General features: G+C 37.4%; 3 protein-coding genes and 1 long non-coding RNA gene across 4 annotated transcripts; 3 read left to right on the forward strand and 1 right to left on the reverse strand.

The window, feature by feature from the left end:
* The first annotated feature begins 1,002 nt into the window (after positions 1-1,002).
* Positions 1,003-2,938, forward strand: LOC118492224. Its single transcript, XR_004892629.1, has 3 exons — positions 1,003-1,342; positions 1,554-2,624; positions 2,826-2,938. It is a non-coding gene; the product is annotated as an uncharacterized LOC118492224 (long non-coding RNA).
* Positions 2,939-9,442: 6,504 nt separating this feature from the next.
* On the forward strand, positions 9,443-11,460 carry LOC110941088. Its single transcript, XM_022182703.2, has 3 exons — positions 9,443-9,801; positions 9,882-10,621; positions 10,712-11,460. The coding sequence occupies exons 1-3, from the start codon at positions 9,466-9,468 to the stop codon at positions 11,208-11,210; spliced, it is 1,575 nt and encodes a 524-aa protein (XP_022038395.1). The 5' UTR covers positions 9,443-9,465; the 3' UTR covers positions 11,211-11,460.
* Positions 11,405-14,564, reverse strand: LOC110941089 (uncharacterized methyltransferase At1g78140, chloroplastic). The gene is made up of 9 exons (XM_022182704.2): positions 14,456-14,564; positions 14,179-14,381; positions 13,431-13,534; positions 13,214-13,354; positions 12,944-13,028; positions 12,628-12,821; positions 12,422-12,533; positions 12,194-12,301; positions 11,405-11,700 (listed from the first exon to the last, which is right to left on the reverse strand). The coding sequence occupies exons 1-9, from the start codon at positions 14,526-14,528 to the stop codon at positions 11,560-11,562; spliced, it is 1,161 nt and encodes a 386-aa protein (XP_022038396.2). The 5' UTR covers positions 14,529-14,564; the 3' UTR covers positions 11,405-11,559.
* A 1,367-nt stretch (positions 14,565-15,931) lies between these two features.
* Positions 15,932-19,969, forward strand: LOC110943504 (circumsporozoite protein-like). Its single transcript, XM_022185249.1, has 2 exons — positions 15,932-16,119; positions 19,681-19,969. Exons 1-2 carry the CDS (start codon positions 15,932-15,934, stop codon positions 19,967-19,969), a joined length of 477 nt encoding a protein of 158 aa, XP_022040941.1.
* The last annotated feature ends 370 nt before the right edge of the window (positions 19,970-20,339 follow it).

A 20,339-nucleotide genomic window follows, 5' to 3' on the forward strand; every position in this document is an offset into this window, starting at 1 on the left:
CCATTGATATATACAGGGCTTCTACTATCTAATGTAAAATCATTATGGTCGGTTTTGATTTTTTATTTTGGTTCTTGTGTTTACTGAACCAGATCTGTGTGTGCTTATTTAGGGTTTGTGGTTCAACATGTAGTTTAGGTTTATGTTCAAAGCAAATCAATGGTGACACGGGGACTAAAAAACGCTGCTTCCCTCCATTGATATCTTGACCGCCGGAAGAAGAAATATGTAATGTTCCTGTACCTTTTATGTTTTGATTCACCACTAACTGATTTTAATTGTTTTTTGTGTTTTTGTTTGGATGTCTAAAACTATAATTGGTTTGCCTACAATGAAGTTTCTTGACTTGATTTTGGCCTGATATTGAAATTTGTTGATGATTTTTGTTAATCTCACAAAGTTTGACATTGATATATTTAGGAAAGTGGATGTTATTGAACAATCAAATTAAGTATTTGTGGTGCTTGATAAAATAGATTATCATTCATGTGTGTGTCTAATAAGGTTTTGACATTGATTCCTTTCATGCTAGAGCAAGAAAGTATATGATGTGATTGTTACCTAGGTGTTCATGTCATAATATATGTAACAGTTAATCGGGTATATTCACATTGATTCCGATTGCAGGAATAGGAATCGCTACAAATGAGAGATAATGAGGGAGCCAGTCAAAATCTACGAATTAGGGATTCGGGTTGGAAGGCATGTCTTATGGCATTGGAAGGTCCGTTACATTTTATCTCTGCACATGGGAATTTTTTTCGAGGTAGATAACTTTTGTGTATTAATAGTGCTCATGTAAGATGATATGTATATGTATTTCACCATGTTGCAGCTTCTCCTGTATCCTGAATCTGACGCCTCAGCCAAGTTGTCACAGGTACACGGTACTCTCTCATAACATTGTGGAAGGTTCCATGATATGCTTATTTCACAGGTATTATTTGATTCTAACAGCATATTCGATGGTCTCAGATTGAAACAAGAGAAGCTTCTTGCTGAACTTCTGGAGGCAGAATAAGCAAGCGACAGGTAGGATTATATGAGCCATGAACAACCTTTTCTTCATGGTGTAAGTTTGTTTTCCATTTTTTTGGTTATCAAGCAAAAGGTTCTTTGCCATCCAAATTTGATTGTGACTATGCCTATGTAAGTTTATGTATTAACATGGGTCTGATTAAAAACTCAATCTTTGAATATAAATTTAACAAGGGTTTAATAGAACTTATTTTAGTTTTGATTTGAGAATGAGTACAGGTCAGGAGACATGCTGCAAGTGCAGGATTTCAATATTGTTATGCGTCAATTAGGCAAGCAAAATAGATTCAAGGATCTTTCTCAGGTTCTTTGAAATTTGACGAACTTACTTATTATGTTTGCATAGTTATAATCTGTTCATGACGAATGCATAACACATCTATTATAGTTTCAAAGTCAATCGTTTGTATTGGGTTTGACAGTTTATAAGTTGACTCCAAAAGTCAAAGGGTGTGTTCTTTACTTTTTACATAAACTAAAGATTTCTTTTGGTATTGTTTTTGGAAACACCGCAGGTCTTTGAATGGATGCAACAACATGGAGAGCTAAACTTTACGTCTTATAGTAGTTACATAAATCTCATGGGGAAAAATCTCCATCCTAAAAAGGCACTCGAAATATACAATGGCATCGAAGATAGGTTAAATAAGGTTAACCCGTCTGTTTGCAATTCGGTTCTCGGCTGTTTAAATAGAAACGGCAAAATCGAGAAAAGATTTGAACTCTTTCGTCACATGAAACATGACGGTCTTGTGCCAGATGTTGTTACTTATAGTATGGTATGCCTATAATCCCCCCATGTTACTTATAGTATGGTATGTCTATAATCCCCCCATTTTTGTTTTATTTTCTTTAGCTACTTTCGGGTTGTGCGGAAGTCCAAATGGTTATACAAAAGCAACAAAGCTGGTACAGGAGCTCAAGCACAAGGGGTTGCAAATTCTCTAAATCTTATAATCTGTTATTTATTTATCATTCTTTCACATTTTTAGCATGTAGGCGAATAATCTGAGAACGATGAGGGTCTAAGTATGGGTTCTTACGACGACATGACCCTCTCTCAATCTTTCAACAGCTTTTTGTTTAGGCAAAATCGAGTTTTAATATGACTCTTGATTCAGTATGTTTTCCATGTTTGGTTTTGTTTTTTTTTTCCGACCAGTTTAAGAATCTGACCAGTTTAAGAATCTGAAATTTAGATCCACTTCTGATATATGTTGTATTGATCTTCAATATTTGGTTGAGGATACGCACCAGTAAGCTAGCTAGCTGGGTAGTTCGATTGGCTTTTACCCTATGTTTAGGAACTACTTGATGGTATCCTGTTCAAGGTTCAAGTTTTCACCTTTTTAATTTCTTATTGATTGATAGATTGATTTTTAAATAATTTGCTTATTGAAAGCTATTTTTGTTGATGTTTGATGTGTAGATAGGATGTGGCGGGTACATTTTAGGGTTCTAACTTTTATAGCAAATTTATTTGCAGGTATCGACACTTTAATGGTTGTTTTTTAATCATCAGAGGAAAAGGAATGCTCAACGATCAAGCACCCCCGCCCCAAAAGCTGAGACCGGAGAACTGCCAGGTTGTCGAGGACACGTCTCCATAGAAAATCCCTATAAGCCCATACCATATTTTGCTATAAGAATACAACCATATTTGCCATATGTAATTTTTTTTTTAGAAAATATGTATTTTTTACATTTATGAAGTAATCAAGCATACAAAAAGCGTTAGATTTGATTAAGACCACATTTTTTTAAACAATTTTTGCTTCCTTACTCAGGCGACGAGTCTGCGGGTAAAGGATGGCTGGCATCCTATTTGATCGCTTAACACAATCATGGCCTCAATACCCATTCTTAATGAACGTTGTGACTTCACACTTGAAACCGACTGTAAGTTCACTCATAATTAATCTCTCTGGTTAAAATTTTGATTTGAGATGGAATTAGCCATTTTGTCAAAAAAGAAGACTTTTTTCACTTTTCTTCTTAATCTTGAATTATTTAGCAAATCATGATAAGGGATAAACAAATCATGTTTGGGATCATGAATTATTTAGCAAATCATGATTGGGGATAAACAAATCATGTTTGGGATAAATTTAAGATTAGCTGACCATATGCTCACGTATTTTACCGATTTAGTTACTAAAGTTAAGTGTTAGTGTTCGGTAAGAGTGGTTTCATGGTTGTTTTGTGTGTTTTGATGAGGTTTTTGAACTTTTCAGTGTGAACATACTTCGAGTTTGCAGCAGGTTGGAGTTCTTTGTTTCGCTTACAAAAGTTGTGAGTTGTGAGCAAGTCTCTCTGCAATTAAATTTAAGAGTATAGATACCATGACGAACCAAATTAGTACCGATCAAATGCCCGTCGCATAGAATGATTTGGTTTAACGTGATCGTGTTCTGAGTTGTGTTGTAAAATGTACATGTTATCACAACAAGAATGTTTTGGTTGAGTGCGCCGCAACGCGGGCTTGTGTATAAATTTATAAAAAAAAAACACTGAGTGTCCCTTTTTATAGTTGTCTTTTTTCAGTTACATTTACTGTAAAAACAAAATTTGTGTGCTATATATCTGTGTTCATTTGAGATGAAATGTTACTTTTTTCATTTGGCATTTGTATTAAGATAGGTTCCCAAGTGGATCAATCTCAAAGACCAACAAATGGTAACTCAAGAAGCTTAGAATTAAAAAGAAAGCCATTTTAGTAAGTTGCGACAAGAACTGAGTACGGTCAAACAATTGTATTCTCTTGTGGATACTCAAAAGCGGTAGGCTACATAACCTTATTATAAATTTTATTACACGTTCATAACCCGTGATTAAGTTTATGAAAAGTTTATAACTCTAATGACCTTAAGTTTTTAAAATTCATATTTAATTTAAATTGTTTTTGATATAAGTAACAACTATCAAGCTTTAAATCTATTATGATAATTATCAATAGGCTGAATGGGCCACTAACAAGTGTGTATGAATCTGGTACTTAAAAGATAATGGAAATTGATTTCCCTACTGGTTTGAAAATGAATATTGTTTCTTCAGTGACAATGACCCGTTTCGACCCATACTCATTTTAATCAAAACCTGTTTTGTTAAAATAATCAGTTTTTTTTTTAATTTGTTTGAGACTTCAATATGTAATTACTAATAAACAAAATAATAAATACGATATGTATTTATTTTTATTCAAGATTTATATAACCCAAGTCACGTTCTATGGAGATCATCTCTGGTTGCCTCAACACTGGCATGTCTGGTACGTTTTTCGTTTCTCAAGATCCATTATAGATTTAAGTGATTTTGTGGGTTTTTAGTCAAAATGTTAAGTAAATAGTGCCTCAAAATGATACAGATTTTTGAATGTTTTGAAACTACTTACTGCATTGAATTCAATAGCAAGTACTGGTGTAGTGGAAACAGTATAATAGTGATGTCAAGTTTACAACAAGAAAAAGTTCAACAAACCGAATTAAAAATTTATGGTAGAGAAAAGGAAAAGATGATACTTTAGAGGTTAAAAATGTTATGTTTATACTTTTATTTGTTCTAAATTAAATTTTTCTACCCGAAAAATTTCCGGGTGATAACTAAATGGGTCATTTTTTTTAAATGTATTAGTTTGTTCCGTGTCAAAACAAATCTTAACAAATATGGGTTCATGATCACATGGTGATGGTTTGTTTTAAAAGTATTATTTCAACGATTTTAACTTATATATTTGTGTGTTGGTCCACCCGCGAAACTCGCGGGATCTTAGACTAGTTGCCGATTAAAAAGAAAAAATAAAAGAGTGTGTAGAAGAGAGGGACTGAGTACTTTAGGGCTAAACTTTTATAAAAGTGGCGTGTAAATTTTATTACCAATTTACCCACAAAACATGTCTTGGTAAAAAGTGAATGTCTTTACTCCGGAAATATTGTTTTCTCAGTTCTATATTTTCTGAACTTACAATGTCATACTTTTGATTTACTTCTTACACTAAAAGACAATTAGAATTAGAAATTAACTTACAAAATGTCATACTTTTGATTTTACTTCTTACACTAAAAGAAAAATAGAATTATGGAAGCCATTTAACAAAGAAATTTGGATGGGCCATATTGCCAAGAGGACTGATAAAGAGTATTCTAATGGGCCTCACTTCTTAAATGGATCATTAAATTTAATCTACTTTCTACGATCAATAATGAGAAATTGACAACTGCCTGCCTGGTCTTCTATTAATAATTTAAATTAGAAAGGTAAAACGTCGTGCTGACAAGTTGGTCTAATGGTTAGTCATTTGGTTTCTTTCCTTAAGGTCCCAAGTTCGACTCCCACTAGCATCACTTTAAAGGACATTGGTGGTGGCAATGAAGTTTAGAACTAGGCCTCTTTGTAGGTCGCCAGTTTGAAACCGAGCCGAACCAGGTTTTACCGTAGTGGGCCTTCGGGCGGCGGGTTTTCTCCGGAACTGGTGGCTTGGTGGCTCGGGTATGCATCTAACTCTGATCGTTATGGAGGAGGGGATGCATTTGCTCGATTAATGGCATCCCAGGATGCTTATCCGATGATTTAGTTGGCCATTCAAAAAAAAAGAAAGGTAAAACGTCATCTTCATTCTAAACTTGTTACTAAAGTAAAGTTATAGACTTGTATATAAAAAATGTCTCGAATGGAGTGTAAAATCCCAAACAAAATGTACCAATGACTCACCAGTTGACTACAAGTATGGAGCAAAATAATGTATAAGGTCGGTCCTAAAAATTCAGGTGTTCTGTCTGAGTCTGGAAATACATGCCCTTTAGGTTTTAACAAAATATGTTATGTAAACTAATTTTTTAAAACAATGATTAAAGTCATAGCAATAAACAATGCAATTACCAGAACACCAAAATCAAATTATTCGAATGAGTGAATACCATACCGTAATAGGCTAATAGCTAACTGATGATTTATTTTCTGTTTTTACATGTTTGACATCCGAATGCTCATTTAGGAGCTATTATTTCTGAAAATTAACAAGCCAACAAGTAACAATTAACAAGACTAACAATTTGTCAGTTAACAAATTCTAACAAGTCTAATTTAATCAACAAAACCCCCAATTTCTAACAAAGTCTAATTGAATCAACAAGGGTACAAAACCCCCGGTTTCTAACAAAGTTTCTAAGTTCTAACAATTAACATTCACCTAATTCTAACAAATGATACCCAAATAATCGATAAATAAGGCCAAATAATCATACTACATAGCTGATTAGTGATCTCTTCGGAGCCGCAGAGCCTTGGCCCTTTCGAGTTGCGAGTCAGAGTTACGTGGTGGTGACTGGCAGACGAACAAGGACGCAATTAGACTTCAGAACAGTGGTGCCTTTTGCCTTGCATCGTTTAATGTTTGCAATTGCCGCTTAATGAAACATTTATTATTATTTTATTATTTAGTTATTTTGAAAATTAAATGGGTATTCGGCTAAACTTAATGAACTAAGGGATAAATTTTAAGACTGGCCAAACATATAACTTATGTTTTAAATGGGCATTCTATAGGGGTGTTCTTCGGGTTTTTTAATCGGGTTTCGGGTTTTTCGGTTCGGGTTTTTCGGGTTTTCAAAACTAAATATTTAACCCGATAACCAAACCTTTCTAGGTTTGGTTTCTTCGGTGTTCGGGTTAAATGGTTTGGGTTAGAACGGGTTGGGTTAGATCGGGTTTTGGGTTAGAAAATAAACGAGGTTAACAAATAAATACAACCTTCTAAAATTTAAAATATCAATATTAGTTATTAGCGAACACTACAAAAACAATTTTATAAATCAACTCTTCTATAGTAATTTAATACAGATTATAAATTGTAAATGCATCCTGTCTTTTAATTAGAAACAAATTATTAATTGTAACATGTTTAATTCCATACATTATATATTATATTTACTTTTTCAATCATCATTTCGAATAAAACTATATAGTTATTAAACAAGCTTTTCTTAAATGATTGGAACTAAAAAGCTATCAAGAATAGTTTAAAAGTTAATTATGAAATAAAACAAAACCACAATCCCAAATTGTATCAACCAATTGTTAAAACCAAAACGTATCAATAAAAAAAGCCATTAGAATAAGTTTGATATTCTTCTTCACTTTTCACGGTTGGTCGCATCATGGAATAGGAAAGGATTATTAGTTCCTTTTAAAAGATATGACTATATGTAGAAAATATGCTAATTGTTTTAAAGTTATTTCGGGTTTTTCGGGTTAAACCGTTTACCCTTTATTCAACCCGTTAACCAATCCATAGAACTATATTCGGGTTCGGGTTTACACTTATTCGGTTACTAGTTCTTCGGGTTTTGTCTACTTCGGGTTCGGGTGACTTCGGTTTCGGTTTGGGTTTCGGGTTTCGGTTAAAAAAGACAGCCCTAGCATTCTATATATTAGGGTTCAATAGGGAATGCTAAAAAAGTGAGTAAAACGGGGAACCATACATTTAACATGTAAAAAGTCAATATTTTTTAATTTTTTTTGGGAGCGTTTACATATAAATAAATGTAGAAGCCTTTTTAATAAGAAAATTAAAAAACAATAAAAATAGATTTTTTTTTTACAAAAATGATTTTTTTTATATATTTGAATGACTTCTACACATCTTTATATGCAAAATTTTCAATTTTTTATAATTTTAAATTAAGTTTTTAAGATATATTTAACATGTTAAATATACTACCGGTTCCCTACTTTTTTAGCGTTCTCCATTGAATCTCACACTATGGGGTATGTTTGGCATGAATCTTTTAGAAGCTTCTAGCTTTAAGCTTTTAAGAAAAAGCTCATATTCAATAAAAAATGTTGTTTGGTTGAAGGAGCTTGAAGCTTTTAGGTTAGGAGTTTGAAGCTTTTGGTTGAACGCTCTTACTAGTAGCGTTTAGAAGGAGCTACAAGCTTTTAGGGAAAAAAATGACTATTTTAACCTCTAAAGATAATGAACTTTTTAATGCACAAGCTTTTTAAATTTTTAGTTATGTCCATTTTGGGTATTTTATACATTTTATTAAAAACTCCAGCTACTCTGACAAACACCAAATATATCTAAAAAACTACAACTAATAGCTACCAGCTTTCAGCCATCAGCCACCAGCTACTTTTGCCAAACATACCCTATATATATATAAAAAAAAAAAGGTTGGTGGTCCTACCCGCCCACCCTCAGGGCAGCCCATGATAGCTTACAAGGTCAATAAACAAGTAAGATAAACCAAATCAACACTCAGTGGCGGAGCTAGCCCACTAATTCAGAAGTATCCCCAATTTTTTTTACCGTGCAAGATACAATAATAAAAAAACACGATAATAAATAAAGTAAAACAAATACCTAATAGATTTGTTCTCTTCGTGTTAACAAGAAAACTAGAAAAATATAAGTTTTTGTACAATTTAACTTAACTAAACACTTAAACCCTAACAAAAATAGAAACTACAATTCTACATAATCAATAACAACAACACAAGAAATTAAAGGACAAGAAACACTCACAAATCATCAAGGTCAAACACGGGTCAACGTAGGTCAACATCGATCAGACTTGCAGCAGGGGCGATATCGACAACTTGCAACTCGTCTCCAGCAATCCAGCAACCATCCATTTCCAAAATCTAATTGTCGCCTTAATCTAAACTTGAGTATTTTATTGTTTTGGACTTTGGGGCTTGGGCTAATTTGGGCCTCCTTTCGATCAAACTATTCTTAATTTGGACTAACTTTATCATTTGGGCTTATTAATTATCCAAGTTTGGGTTATAAAATGTTTGAGCTTATAAAAACTTAAGATTTTAATAAATTCAAGTATCCTATTTTTTTTACAAGGGTATCCTCGTATTTGTTCAGAGGTATCCTTTGTATAAAACTGAAAAAAAAAATTACACTACAAAAACGGGATTAAGCCACCGTACTACCTTTAATAACAATATACCTCCGCCCCTGTCAACACTAGTTTAGGTTTCATCATAACGTTATAAGATCAACTATTACTCAGGATACTGTGACCCTTATTAGTTGTTCTTTTTTGCATTTGATTAGGAGTGATTATTTCCAAGAAAATGACAGTCGGAATTGATCATGTTACCATAAGTAGAATTATTTTTTAAGATTGATTTTAAGCGTAAAGAAAACAACTGAAAAAAACAAATTTATTAACATAAGAATCGAAGTAAGAATCATATCAAGACAAACTAACTAGAAATAGAAAACAAAAGACGAAGCATATGTCGAATTTTGTTGTTGAAAAAAAAACATAATAATAATATATTATTTCTGAAACAAAGTTGGAAATTTTCATGTATTAAAAAAAGTCATTACGTATTCTTGTGGTCAATGTTTCTACAAAGACTGACTGCCCAATCCATTGACTCTTTCCATTCTCCGTTTTTTTTGTTATATAAATGCAATTGGTGGGTTTAATTCAACGATCACAAAAACGAAAAGAAGCAATGAGGGGGGAGACGCTGACGCTGATACTGATAAATCTAGCCGGAATAATGGAAAGAGCCGACGAATCGCTCTTACCCGGTGTTTACAAGGAGGTCGGGGAAGAGCTCCACGCTGACCCGACCCGGTTGGGCTCTTTAACCCTTTTCCGATCCATAGTTCAGGCCTCCTGCTTCCCTCTCGCTGCCTATCTCTCTGCCCGCCATAACCGGGCCCACATCATTGCCTACGGTGCTTTCCTCTGGGCTGCTGCCACTTTCCTCGTTGCTTTCTCTTCTTCCTTTCTTCAGGTATTTTCTTATTATAATAATAATAATCCATATCAGATAGATAGATCCATGGATCATTTTGACCCATCTAAATTTTTCAGGTTGCAATATCTAGAGGTTTGAATGGTATCGGCCTTGCAATAGTGGGACCAGCCATCCAATCTTTAGTAGCCGATTCAACGAGTGATGAAAACCGCGGTATGGCTTTCGGGTGGCTACAACTAACTAGTAACCTTGGCTCCATAATTGGTGGTCTTCTTTCATTACTAATAGCATCCACCACATTTATGGGGATTCCTGGGTGGCGGGTTGCCTTTCATCTTGTTGGAATCATTAGTGTCATTGTCGGGATCCTGGTTCGCCTTTTTGCTGACGACCCACTTTACTCGCAACGTTTAGAACCCGAAATAGGTCAAACTTTATGGTCAAATGTTAAAGATTTGATGCGGGAAGCCAAGTCAGTCATAAAGATTCAATCTTTTCAAATTATTGTAGCTCAGGGTGTCATGGGCTCGTTTCCATGGTCTGCGCTGTCGTTTGCACCAATGTGGTTGGAACTCACAGGCTTCTCTCATAAGAATACTGCTTTCTTGATCTTTTTATTTGTGATTGGAAATTCGCTTGGCGGGTTGTTTGGTGGGCGTGCAGGCGACGTGTTGTCGAAGCGGTTTCCAAAATCCGGGCGGATTGTTTTGTCCCAAATCAGCTCGGGATCGGCTATTCCTTTAGGGTGGTTGCTTTTGCTGGCTCTAAAAGATGATCCATCCACTTTTGTTTCCCATGCTATTGTGTTGCTTATTATGGGCTTTTTCATTTCGTGGAACGCTGCGGCTACAAACAAGTAAGTTTCTTGACCCACATTGTGTTTTCTTATATACTGTCACCTCTATTTTCGGATCAACTCATGACTCTGATCTGTTTGGACACATAGTCCTATATTTGCAGAAATCGTTCCCGAGAAATCACGAACAAGTATCTATGCTTTAGATCGCTCATTCGAGTCAATCTTATCATCATTTGCTCCTCCTATTGTCGGGATATTAGCCCAACATGTTTACGGTTACATACCTATTGAAAAAGGTTCTGAAAGTATTGCAACAGACCGAGAGAACGCCACATCCTTAGCTAAAGCACTCTATGCATCAATCGGGTTTCCAATGGCGTTATGTTGTTTCATTTACTCGTTTCTGTATCGAACCTACCCGAGAGATAGGGAGCGGGCCCGGATGGAAGCTCTTATTGAAGCTGAGATGGATACATTGGACTCAGGCACCATGGATGGAAAACAGAGGTTCAGGATTAATGATGATATTTACGACAATGATAGAACGAGTATGGAGATGGAGTATGACGATTCAGTTACGTTCGATGAAAGTGACGAGAAGATGTTGCTTCATAGGCAGCTGACATTCGCAGATATGGTGGTCTAAATGTCGAAGACCCCATGGTGAGCATACGGGTTCGACATGCCTGTTTATGTGGCTCGAACCCATTATATACTTCATATTATATGGCCACTAGATATAGAAACACTTAAAACAGTTGTATAGAAAAGAGAACTTTACCACACAGTTTTGGTGTATTTCTTCTCCCACATTTTAGGCTGTAATATATGGTTTTGAAGTTATTCAGGCTTAATTTCGTTATTTCATTACATGAATAAACAATTCGGGTTGTTTACAAGTGAGTTTTCTTGCATTTTACATAAATCAATTTCCTGGTGAATTATTCATTTACAGCATGATATAATACAAATTACGAAGATTCAACCACGCATGTTCAGTTGGGCTTGCGGGCAGAAATCATAACAAATCGTCTGTTTCTAACGCATGTGTAATCCACCAGCCCACAAGTTGAGCACAGGTCTTTTAATTCACGGTCAGATAGGAAAATGTGGCTCCCTGATATCTGCCCGATATTCTAAAATTACAAAATCAAAAGGTCACACAATTAAACTCAACTCCATTTACTTTTGGTGTGTTTTGAAACGGGCCAGGTCAGACCCAAGAACTTTTTTAGCTTTTTTCTTAAAGATATATATTGAGCAAGTGTTGAAGAAACCCGATAACCTTTTGGCATGAACTATGCAGTTAATATCGGTGATATCGGTCATCTCGGTCCCTTAGTAAAATATCGGTGTCAAATATCGGTACCGATATTATCGGCGATATTGACCGATATTTGACTGATATAACCGATATATGACCGATATAAACGATATATCACTGATATATCACTGAATTATTGTTGTTAAATTGCTATATATATAAATTCTGCATTATTTTAAAATTACCGATATCCCACCGATATCTCACCGAGATAACCTAAATTTCAAATATCGGTCCTTGACCGATATCCGATATTTTACCGCATTAACTGCATAGGGCATGAAAAGGGGTGTACGAAAGCCTACCTGGCGTAAAGGCGACAAAAAAGGTATAAATGAATAAGGGCCGTCTACTACGTAGGTGGTGGCAACAAAAACTCCTCCAGGTCGAAGAATTCGACTTATTTCAGCTACCTGTCAAACACGGTACAGCTAACATTGTGACTATGAGTATGATTATTTTACTTATCAGGTTATGTTTTATCACTAACGGTCCAAAGGGATAAAGTATACACACATATACAGAATACTTACGCCAGCAGAAGGTGAGGGCCAACAATGAAGAGCTGCACCAGCATGCACAGCATCAATAGAATTCGAAGCAAATGGAAGTCGTGCAATATCAGCTCTAACCAAGATTAAGTTCCTAGAAAATCATGTTATCAGAAATTAATCTCAGTTTTATGAAAATTAACTGGCAATATAAACCTTCAGTGTAAGATTTGAACGAAGCTACATACTCTTGAGAAATGTTATCCTCCTGCTTGATGAAGTCATAGCACTGCTTTAACATCGACTCTGAAAAATCAAGTGCAACAACAAGAGAAAATTGACCACTTTTTGCAAAAAGCCTCGAGAACAGCCCACTAGCACAACTAGCATCAATAATGCTTCCTCCGATGGCTGGCTTAAGATAATCTTTCATCATTTCAAACTGTAAATAAATAATTGCAAAAGTAAATATTACTGTTTGACCCGTTACAGATAAAACATAACCCGAATCGGCCAGCTCATAAAACATAAGTAAATGTAATTTAACCGACCCGTACATATTACCTCTTTCTCTGGGCCCGGGAAACCACCCCATATTGAAAAAGCTTGTCGCCAGCCTCTCTCATACAGGAATGATACTACAGGTGACCTGTATTAGCAAATGCATGATTTTTATAGTGGCATAAGGATAAATACTATTTTTTGTAAGAGCGTTATACACAATATGTAGGTGATCATTGGTATTGAGTTGCCTGTATGCTATGTCATACACAATGATTGGACAGATTTGCAGTCAGTTAAATATGCATGTGATTGGAAGTTTGCAAAAGATACCTGAAAAGCTCAGAAGAAGCTGGCACATATTCACTATATTTCTTGGAGCCACTAGTTAATGTTAAGTCAAGATGCGTTTCATTACTGGTGTAAGCCTTTTTACAGGTGGTGCAGTTTAAGATAGACTTAGGTGTAGCATCCCTGCCAGAATATTAATAAAGAAAATTAGTATGTAGACACAACTGATGATGATGATGATAAAACTAAACTAACTTACACTGAGAAAACTGGATCACCATTCCATATTAACATGTCATGACAAATGGGGCAAGCCAGTAGTTGGCTGTTTGCCTTTATTTCATTTTCATTTAAATCGGTTCCCTGCATAACAAGTTAAATTAGATATTTAGATGTTGAATTTGAATGTTACTAATATACATAGGGGCTGTTTGGCAACATCAGAATGGTTAAGTGTTGAACGAGTAAGAGGTCTGAACCATTGAACCATTACGAGCTTGTATAATGCTTAACCGTTCAGAGGCAAATGTTTGACCAATTCAGATGAGAGGTCTTAACCATTCAGACTCTGTATAATGCTTAACCATTCAGAGGCAAATGTTTGAACCATTCAGACATCTGCTCATGAAACAATTAAACAAACAGTCTGAACCATTGAGTGCTGAACCAGTAAGAGGTCTAAACCATTAAGAGCCCCATTAAGAGATAAACAAACAGTCCCGTAGACAGAAAACCAAGAACCCTAACAGGCTGAAATAAGGGCTTTATATATATTCTAGTAGAAGTTGTTCCTAAAGTTAACTTAAGCATTCTGCAACAGCAAATAGACTTAACTTACAAATGAAATTGAATTGAACAAATCACTAAAAAAACTCAATGTTAACAATGAATACAGAATAAAACAGCAATTGAAGTGAAAGACTCCAATTGAGGCACATAATTCAATAAACAAATTAATTTATCGCTTATGTCAGATTACAATTGATAACACAGATGTGGATATATACCGACTTGGTGCCGACGGTGGCGATTGCAGATAAAGCACGGATATTTGTTGAGGAATGCCGGAAACGAGAAGAGTTGAAGATCGAGGATAGAGGTTTGAAGAAACCACGAGTATTGAGTCGACTCGCTGCAGAGAGATTGGCTGCTGCTGCTGCTATCGTCGCCATTTCAGTCTCGTTCGACGGAGTGGTTCGTCGCCGTGTTTCTATATCAATAAAAACAAAAAAGAATAAATAAATAAAATATATAATGATGATATTATAGTTTTTTGGCCTTTACTCTTAATCCTCATATTCGCCCAGACTGAGGGGACCTTGAGCTGTAACGTGTTTAAATAATTGCCAACACCCATTCATTCAAAGTTTATTATGTTTTATATTTTTTAAAAATCTAGGCAATCAATTTCAATTAAAGTATTTTTATATTTTCAAGAAACGATTACGATTTTTATAGTACGCCGTACATCGCTACTAGTAGCTTAGGGTGGAGGGTATAGTCAATCACCCTAAGGTGTTTGAGTGAAATCCTACCTAATAATATTATGTCATGTCAACTCTCCATTCCACTCCCCATTTTGCACTCAATCAGGGGTATAGTCAATCACCCTAGGGTGTTTGAGTAGGTTAAAAAATAAAAAAAATTTGATTGGTTAAAAGGGGTTGGGACCCACCATTTTCTCAATCACTCTCTCTCACCCATTTTCGGTAAACACTCACCGAATTCCCACCCTCTCTCCAACTCAAACACTCACCCACAATCATAAGGTATAGTCACCGATTCGGTGACTCTACTCACCGCACAAGTCCCCGAGGGTTATACCCTCTACCCTTACGATTATTGTTGATCTCACTTGCAAGTGTCGTGATGGACCAAGTTGTTGCTTTTCTCAGTTATCGCATATGATTATTAGCAGCTTACCATCAATAATCAGTATTTGCTAATAATTTCATGTAAATTTCCATCAATCATGCAATGATGCAAATTAGTGCAAACCCGGGTAGTGGGTAAAGCTAGGTGGTGCCAAGTGATAAATTAATTGCTTATTATCAATAACCAGATTCTCCTAATAATAATCAGTTGCTTTTCTTAGTTATCGTCGATGATAATTTTCATGTAATAGCTTTGAACGAATGTGCGCTTCACACCTCAACTCCTAGGGATGCAAGGGGTGTCAAGACTCAAGCAGGTAGGGGGCGGGTAGTTCGGGTACAACAGTAACACCGTCATTCGGATAGTGGGTATGGCTAGGGGGACCAAGTATAACTAGCCACATCGATTTGTTGATGTTTACGTTAAACAACAGAAATTTTGACTATTAAATTTATTTATAAAAAGAGATTCAAACTATTAAATTCTAATTCCACCCAAAATGAAACCATCTCCATTTTTTTTTTCTTTTTACACCCAAAATACCATTTTCATACTCTTATTTCTTCTATCTACAATCAATTTTCCATCCAAATTTTGTATCACAAGATGAAACAGTTATTTCTTCCACCTGAATTATCGTATGAGTTCGACTCAAATGAGGACATCTTTAGAGCATGTATTATCACTGATGTTGTGACCTATAATACACTAAGGGTCTGTTTGGTATGGCGTAATGGAATGGAATAGACGAGGTAATAGAATGGACAAAGGAATGAAATGGATCATTACATTCTATAGTCTTGTTTGGTTACCATGCAGGAAAGGAACAAATCATTACCTTGTGTTGTTTGATAGGTAAGAAAAGAGTAATGAATTAAATCGGCAATGGGTGGTGGTGGTGATCAGTGGCGGCTAGTGGCGGTGGCAGCGATGGGTGGCGGTGGTCGGTGGGTGACGGTTGTTAGCGGTGGTGGCGGCGATGGTCAGGGTTGGCGGTGGTCTGCGGTGGCAGGTGGCGGCGACGATGGTGGGTGGTGGTGGTTGATGGTAGCGAGTGGTGGCCGCGGAGGATGGTGGTGGTGGTCGGCGGAGGGTGGCGGTGGCGGGTGGCGGCGATGGTGGTCGATGGTGGTGGCGACGACGACGGTGAGTGGTGGTCGGCGGAGGGTGGCTGTAACACCCCGTGTTTTCGAATGTCAAAGTCAAAGTCAAAGTCCAAGTCAACTTTGACTTCTTTGACTGTAATTAGTCAAAGTCCAAGTCAACTAACCGGTCCCGAGATTCTACAAGAAACGACTGACAAAATCCACCAGATTCGAGACAACTTGGTAAAAGCTCGAAGTAGACAGAAAAGTTACGCTGATAGAAGACGCAAGCCCCTTGAATTTAACGTTGGCGACTACGTACTCCTAAAGGTATCCCCTTGGAAGGGTGTAGTCAGATTCGGCAAGAAAGGGAAACTAGCGCCTCGATATGTTGGACCTTTTAAGATTCTGGAAAGGATCGGAAGAGTCGCCTACAGACTCGAACTACCGGAGGAACTCAGTAACGTCCACCCGACTTTCCATGTGTCTAACCTCCGAAAATGCCTTGCTGATCATGATCTAATCGTACCCCTCGACGATCTTCAGGTCAACGAAACCTTACACTTCGTGGAAAAGCCTGTCGAAATCATGGATCGCCAAACCAAGCAACTCAGGCGCTCACGCATCCCTATCGTGAAAGTCCGATGGGAAGGCAAGCGAGGCGCGGAATTCACTTGGGAACTCGAAAGCGACATGAAGGCCAAGTACCCGCAGTTGTTTAAATAGATCTGAAGCATCAAATTGGTAAAATGACTCACGGTGATGTGCAGCTTCGAGCCTAATTTCGGGGCGAAATTCCTTAAACAAGGGGAGGCTGTAACACCCCGTGTTTTCGAATGTCAAAGTCAAAGTCAAAGTCCAAGTCAACTTTGAATTCTTTGACTGTAATTAGTCGATTTTGTGTTTTATTTGTACTATGTGGAGTAAGTGTTGTTTCAATGAAATGATCGAATGTTTAATCAATGCGACCGATTTACGACTGTGAATAATAGAAAGTAACAATGCGATAAAGTTAATCAATCAATAATCAAGTTAATCAAATCAATCAATCGAACTCGAGACTCGAACTATGCGAAACTGGTATGGTAATACTTACGTGTGTGTGTGCCTTATGTGTTACTTGTGCATGTTTACTTTATGTTTTGTGTGGTATTCAACCGAATCAATTGAAACTCGAATCGAAACTCGAAAAGCAATCAAACTCAATCGAAACCGACATCGAAACGTGACTTATAGGTGATTGTATGTTAGATATAGTAGTTGGGACTGAAAGTAATTTGACTAGGAACTCTATCGTATTCGTATCATCGTCTATCGAAATCGAAATATCGAAAACCGTCGCGAAACATTCGAAAAGGGTTGCTGATCGAACAGAAAGCATCCTGATCGAACAGGCTAGCCGATCGGCTAGCACTTTCCTGGCCGATCGAGCAGGCCATTCGATCGGAGATCCTGGCCGATCGGTTGACACTTTCCTCTTTGGGAGGCCTATAAATAGCCCTGTCCTTGTCACCCTTTCTATTTTTGGTAAGCTCTAACCGAACCAGCCTTGTTCTTCACCTTTTCTCAGATTTCTCTCAACTCCGGTAAGTTTTCACTCTAATTCTTGTACGTTTTTGATCATTACATGATTCTACACCTTTCTATCTTTCAAAACTTGATTTCTAACTGTGAAATCACCAAGATCTAAGTGTTCTTGGGTGATGTCATCATGATGTTCTTGAAGAACATCATACTTTGGCCTCATTCAACCATGAATAGCTTAGATCTGACCGATTTCCACATAAACAAACTAAGATTTGTAAGAATCTTAACATTTTCATGGAAGGATTTCCAACTTTTCTTCAACATTTTACACTCAAAACCTTAAAAACCGATAGAAACGGAGCTCAAACCAACTAACTAATCATTCTAACGGTTAAAAGGTTCAAGATTCGGATACTATCTACGAGGTTCACCGATTCCGGGTTAAATATCAAACTACCGTTCCGAACAGTTCACTGGCCGGACTTGGGTGATTCCTGTCCAAACCAGGGAAACAAGTAAGAACCCACGTTCTACGGTTTAACTCGCTGTCAAAATACCTTAAAATCATATCAAAACAACCAAAACAGCCAAGTGTTAGACGAAGGGCCGACCAGGTCAGAAATGCTGGCCGAACGGCTAGGCTGTTCGAACGAACAACCCAGCCGATCGAACATACCAGCCGATCTGCCGGGCCAGCCGATCGGCTAGCACATGGTTCCACACTTTTCAAATTTTATGAAGTATGCTATTGACGAAATGATGTTCGATCGAATACGCTACTCGATTGGTAAACATTGACGAACTTCTGCTGATAACCACTTCTGAAGTTCCTAACCGATCGGTTAAGCCGGCCGATCGAATGGACCGTTCGATCGATCGACCTGAAAGGTAAGAACACTTCAGTGTTCTCAAATACTACAACGAAAGCTTCAAAAGTTCAAACCATCACAAACAAACACATCAGAGGAAGAAACAATCCACTCGAATGGTCCAGCCGATCGAGCCTACCGGCCGATCGGACAGGATTATTCAAACGGACTTTCAAGCCAAACGAACAGCCCGTTCGATCGAACCTGCTGTTCGATCGACCAGGCTATTCGATCCATTTACACTTGTTTGCATTTCCGCGTTACTCATTGTTGTGCTATCGAACTATTCAGGCTAACCCTACTCTCAGCGCTCCCTTCAATCCATAACCAATCACTGTGAGTATACTCGAACCCTTTTTGCTTTAGCACTTTTGGGTGTTACATACGTTACTTATCAAAATCACAATCGAACACACTATTCAAACTATTTGAACGCTAACCGATTGCATGTATTACGTGACTAAAAGTATGCTTGTTGTTATGTTTACACGTGGAATGTTGTCTACCTGCCTTAGCAACGTAGTACTATAGTTTGGACTCAGCACCCGTTCACACGGGGGTTGTTAAGGACAATTACTTGCATGAATTACGGTGGTAATCATATATTGCGAACTGTCTCGGACAGTCAACCCACAGTCGTTGGTATCGATAGGTCCATGTCGATAATTAACATGCATCATTTCCCTCTGTGTACGTGCTGGTTATGCGTAAACTATTCGAACTCTATATGCTATTATTAAACTTGTATGCTCACCTTTACATTTCATGTATTGACTTTATTTTAACGTATGTGACAGGTGTTTAAGGTATTTGCTTGCTAGGGAAGTGAAGCTAGAATAAAGCCTTAGAGGCCCCCAACAAATAGTTGTCTGTCGGGAACAAGCAACTAGGGCATAATTGTCTGTAGATCTTGTCAGTCTGGGTCTTTAGGGGCATTTGAACAACATTTATGTTTAATTTGAATCTGAGTCGTCGGAACAGGATTTAATTGTTTGGATGTTATCTGTAATAACTTGTTATTTATTCGGGATACGGTATGGGACGTATCAATTTAAACTGAATTTGTATTAATAGTTGTTGTGGAAACTTCTGGACAATCTGTTTCGCTCAGTGCCGCGCCCCGATGATTCCGCCATCGGTTGGGGTGTGACAGTGGCGGTAGTGGTCAGGCGGTGGTCGGTGGTGGCGATGACGACGGTGAGTGTTGGTGGTCAACGGTAGCGGGTGGTGGCAACGGAGAATGGGTGGTTGTGGTGGTCGACGAAGGGTGGCGATGGTTTATGATGGCGGGTGGCAGCAATGGTAGTCGATGGCGGTGGCGGCGGGTGGCGGAGAACGGTGGTGGTGGTGGTCGCCGGAGGTTGGTGGCGGGTGGTGATGACGGCAGGTGGTGGTGGTGGTGGCAAATGGTGGAGGTGGCAAATGGTGGAGGTGATGGGTAGTGTTTGTGGCGTAGACTGAGAGAGGGAATGGAATGGAAAAAAAACAGGGGGAGTGAATGCAATGAATTTGAGGGAATGGAATGACTTATGTAATGGATGATTCCATTACGTTGACCAACTAAACACCCTTTTTTATTCCCTTATAATAACTAATTCTATTCCACCTCTCATTCCTACATACCAAACACTACCTAAAATATCATTTTGGATGCTTTGGGTTGGATTTGGTTAAAAATGGAGGGGAAAAAAGAATTAAGGTACTTAGGGTTGTGCCTCTACCAATTTGTATATTTTGGAGTTGAATTTGGTTAAAAATGAGGTGAATGTCCTCGTTGGTTAGGGTCATTAGGGTACTGTAGGTACATAGCTC

Source organism: Helianthus annuus, chromosome 5 (genome assembly GCF_002127325.2).
Source record: "Helianthus annuus cultivar XRQ/B chromosome 5, HanXRQr2.0-SUNRISE, whole genome shotgun sequence".
NCBI classification, from domain to species: Eukaryota; Viridiplantae; Streptophyta; class Magnoliopsida; order Asterales; family Asteraceae; genus Helianthus; species Helianthus annuus.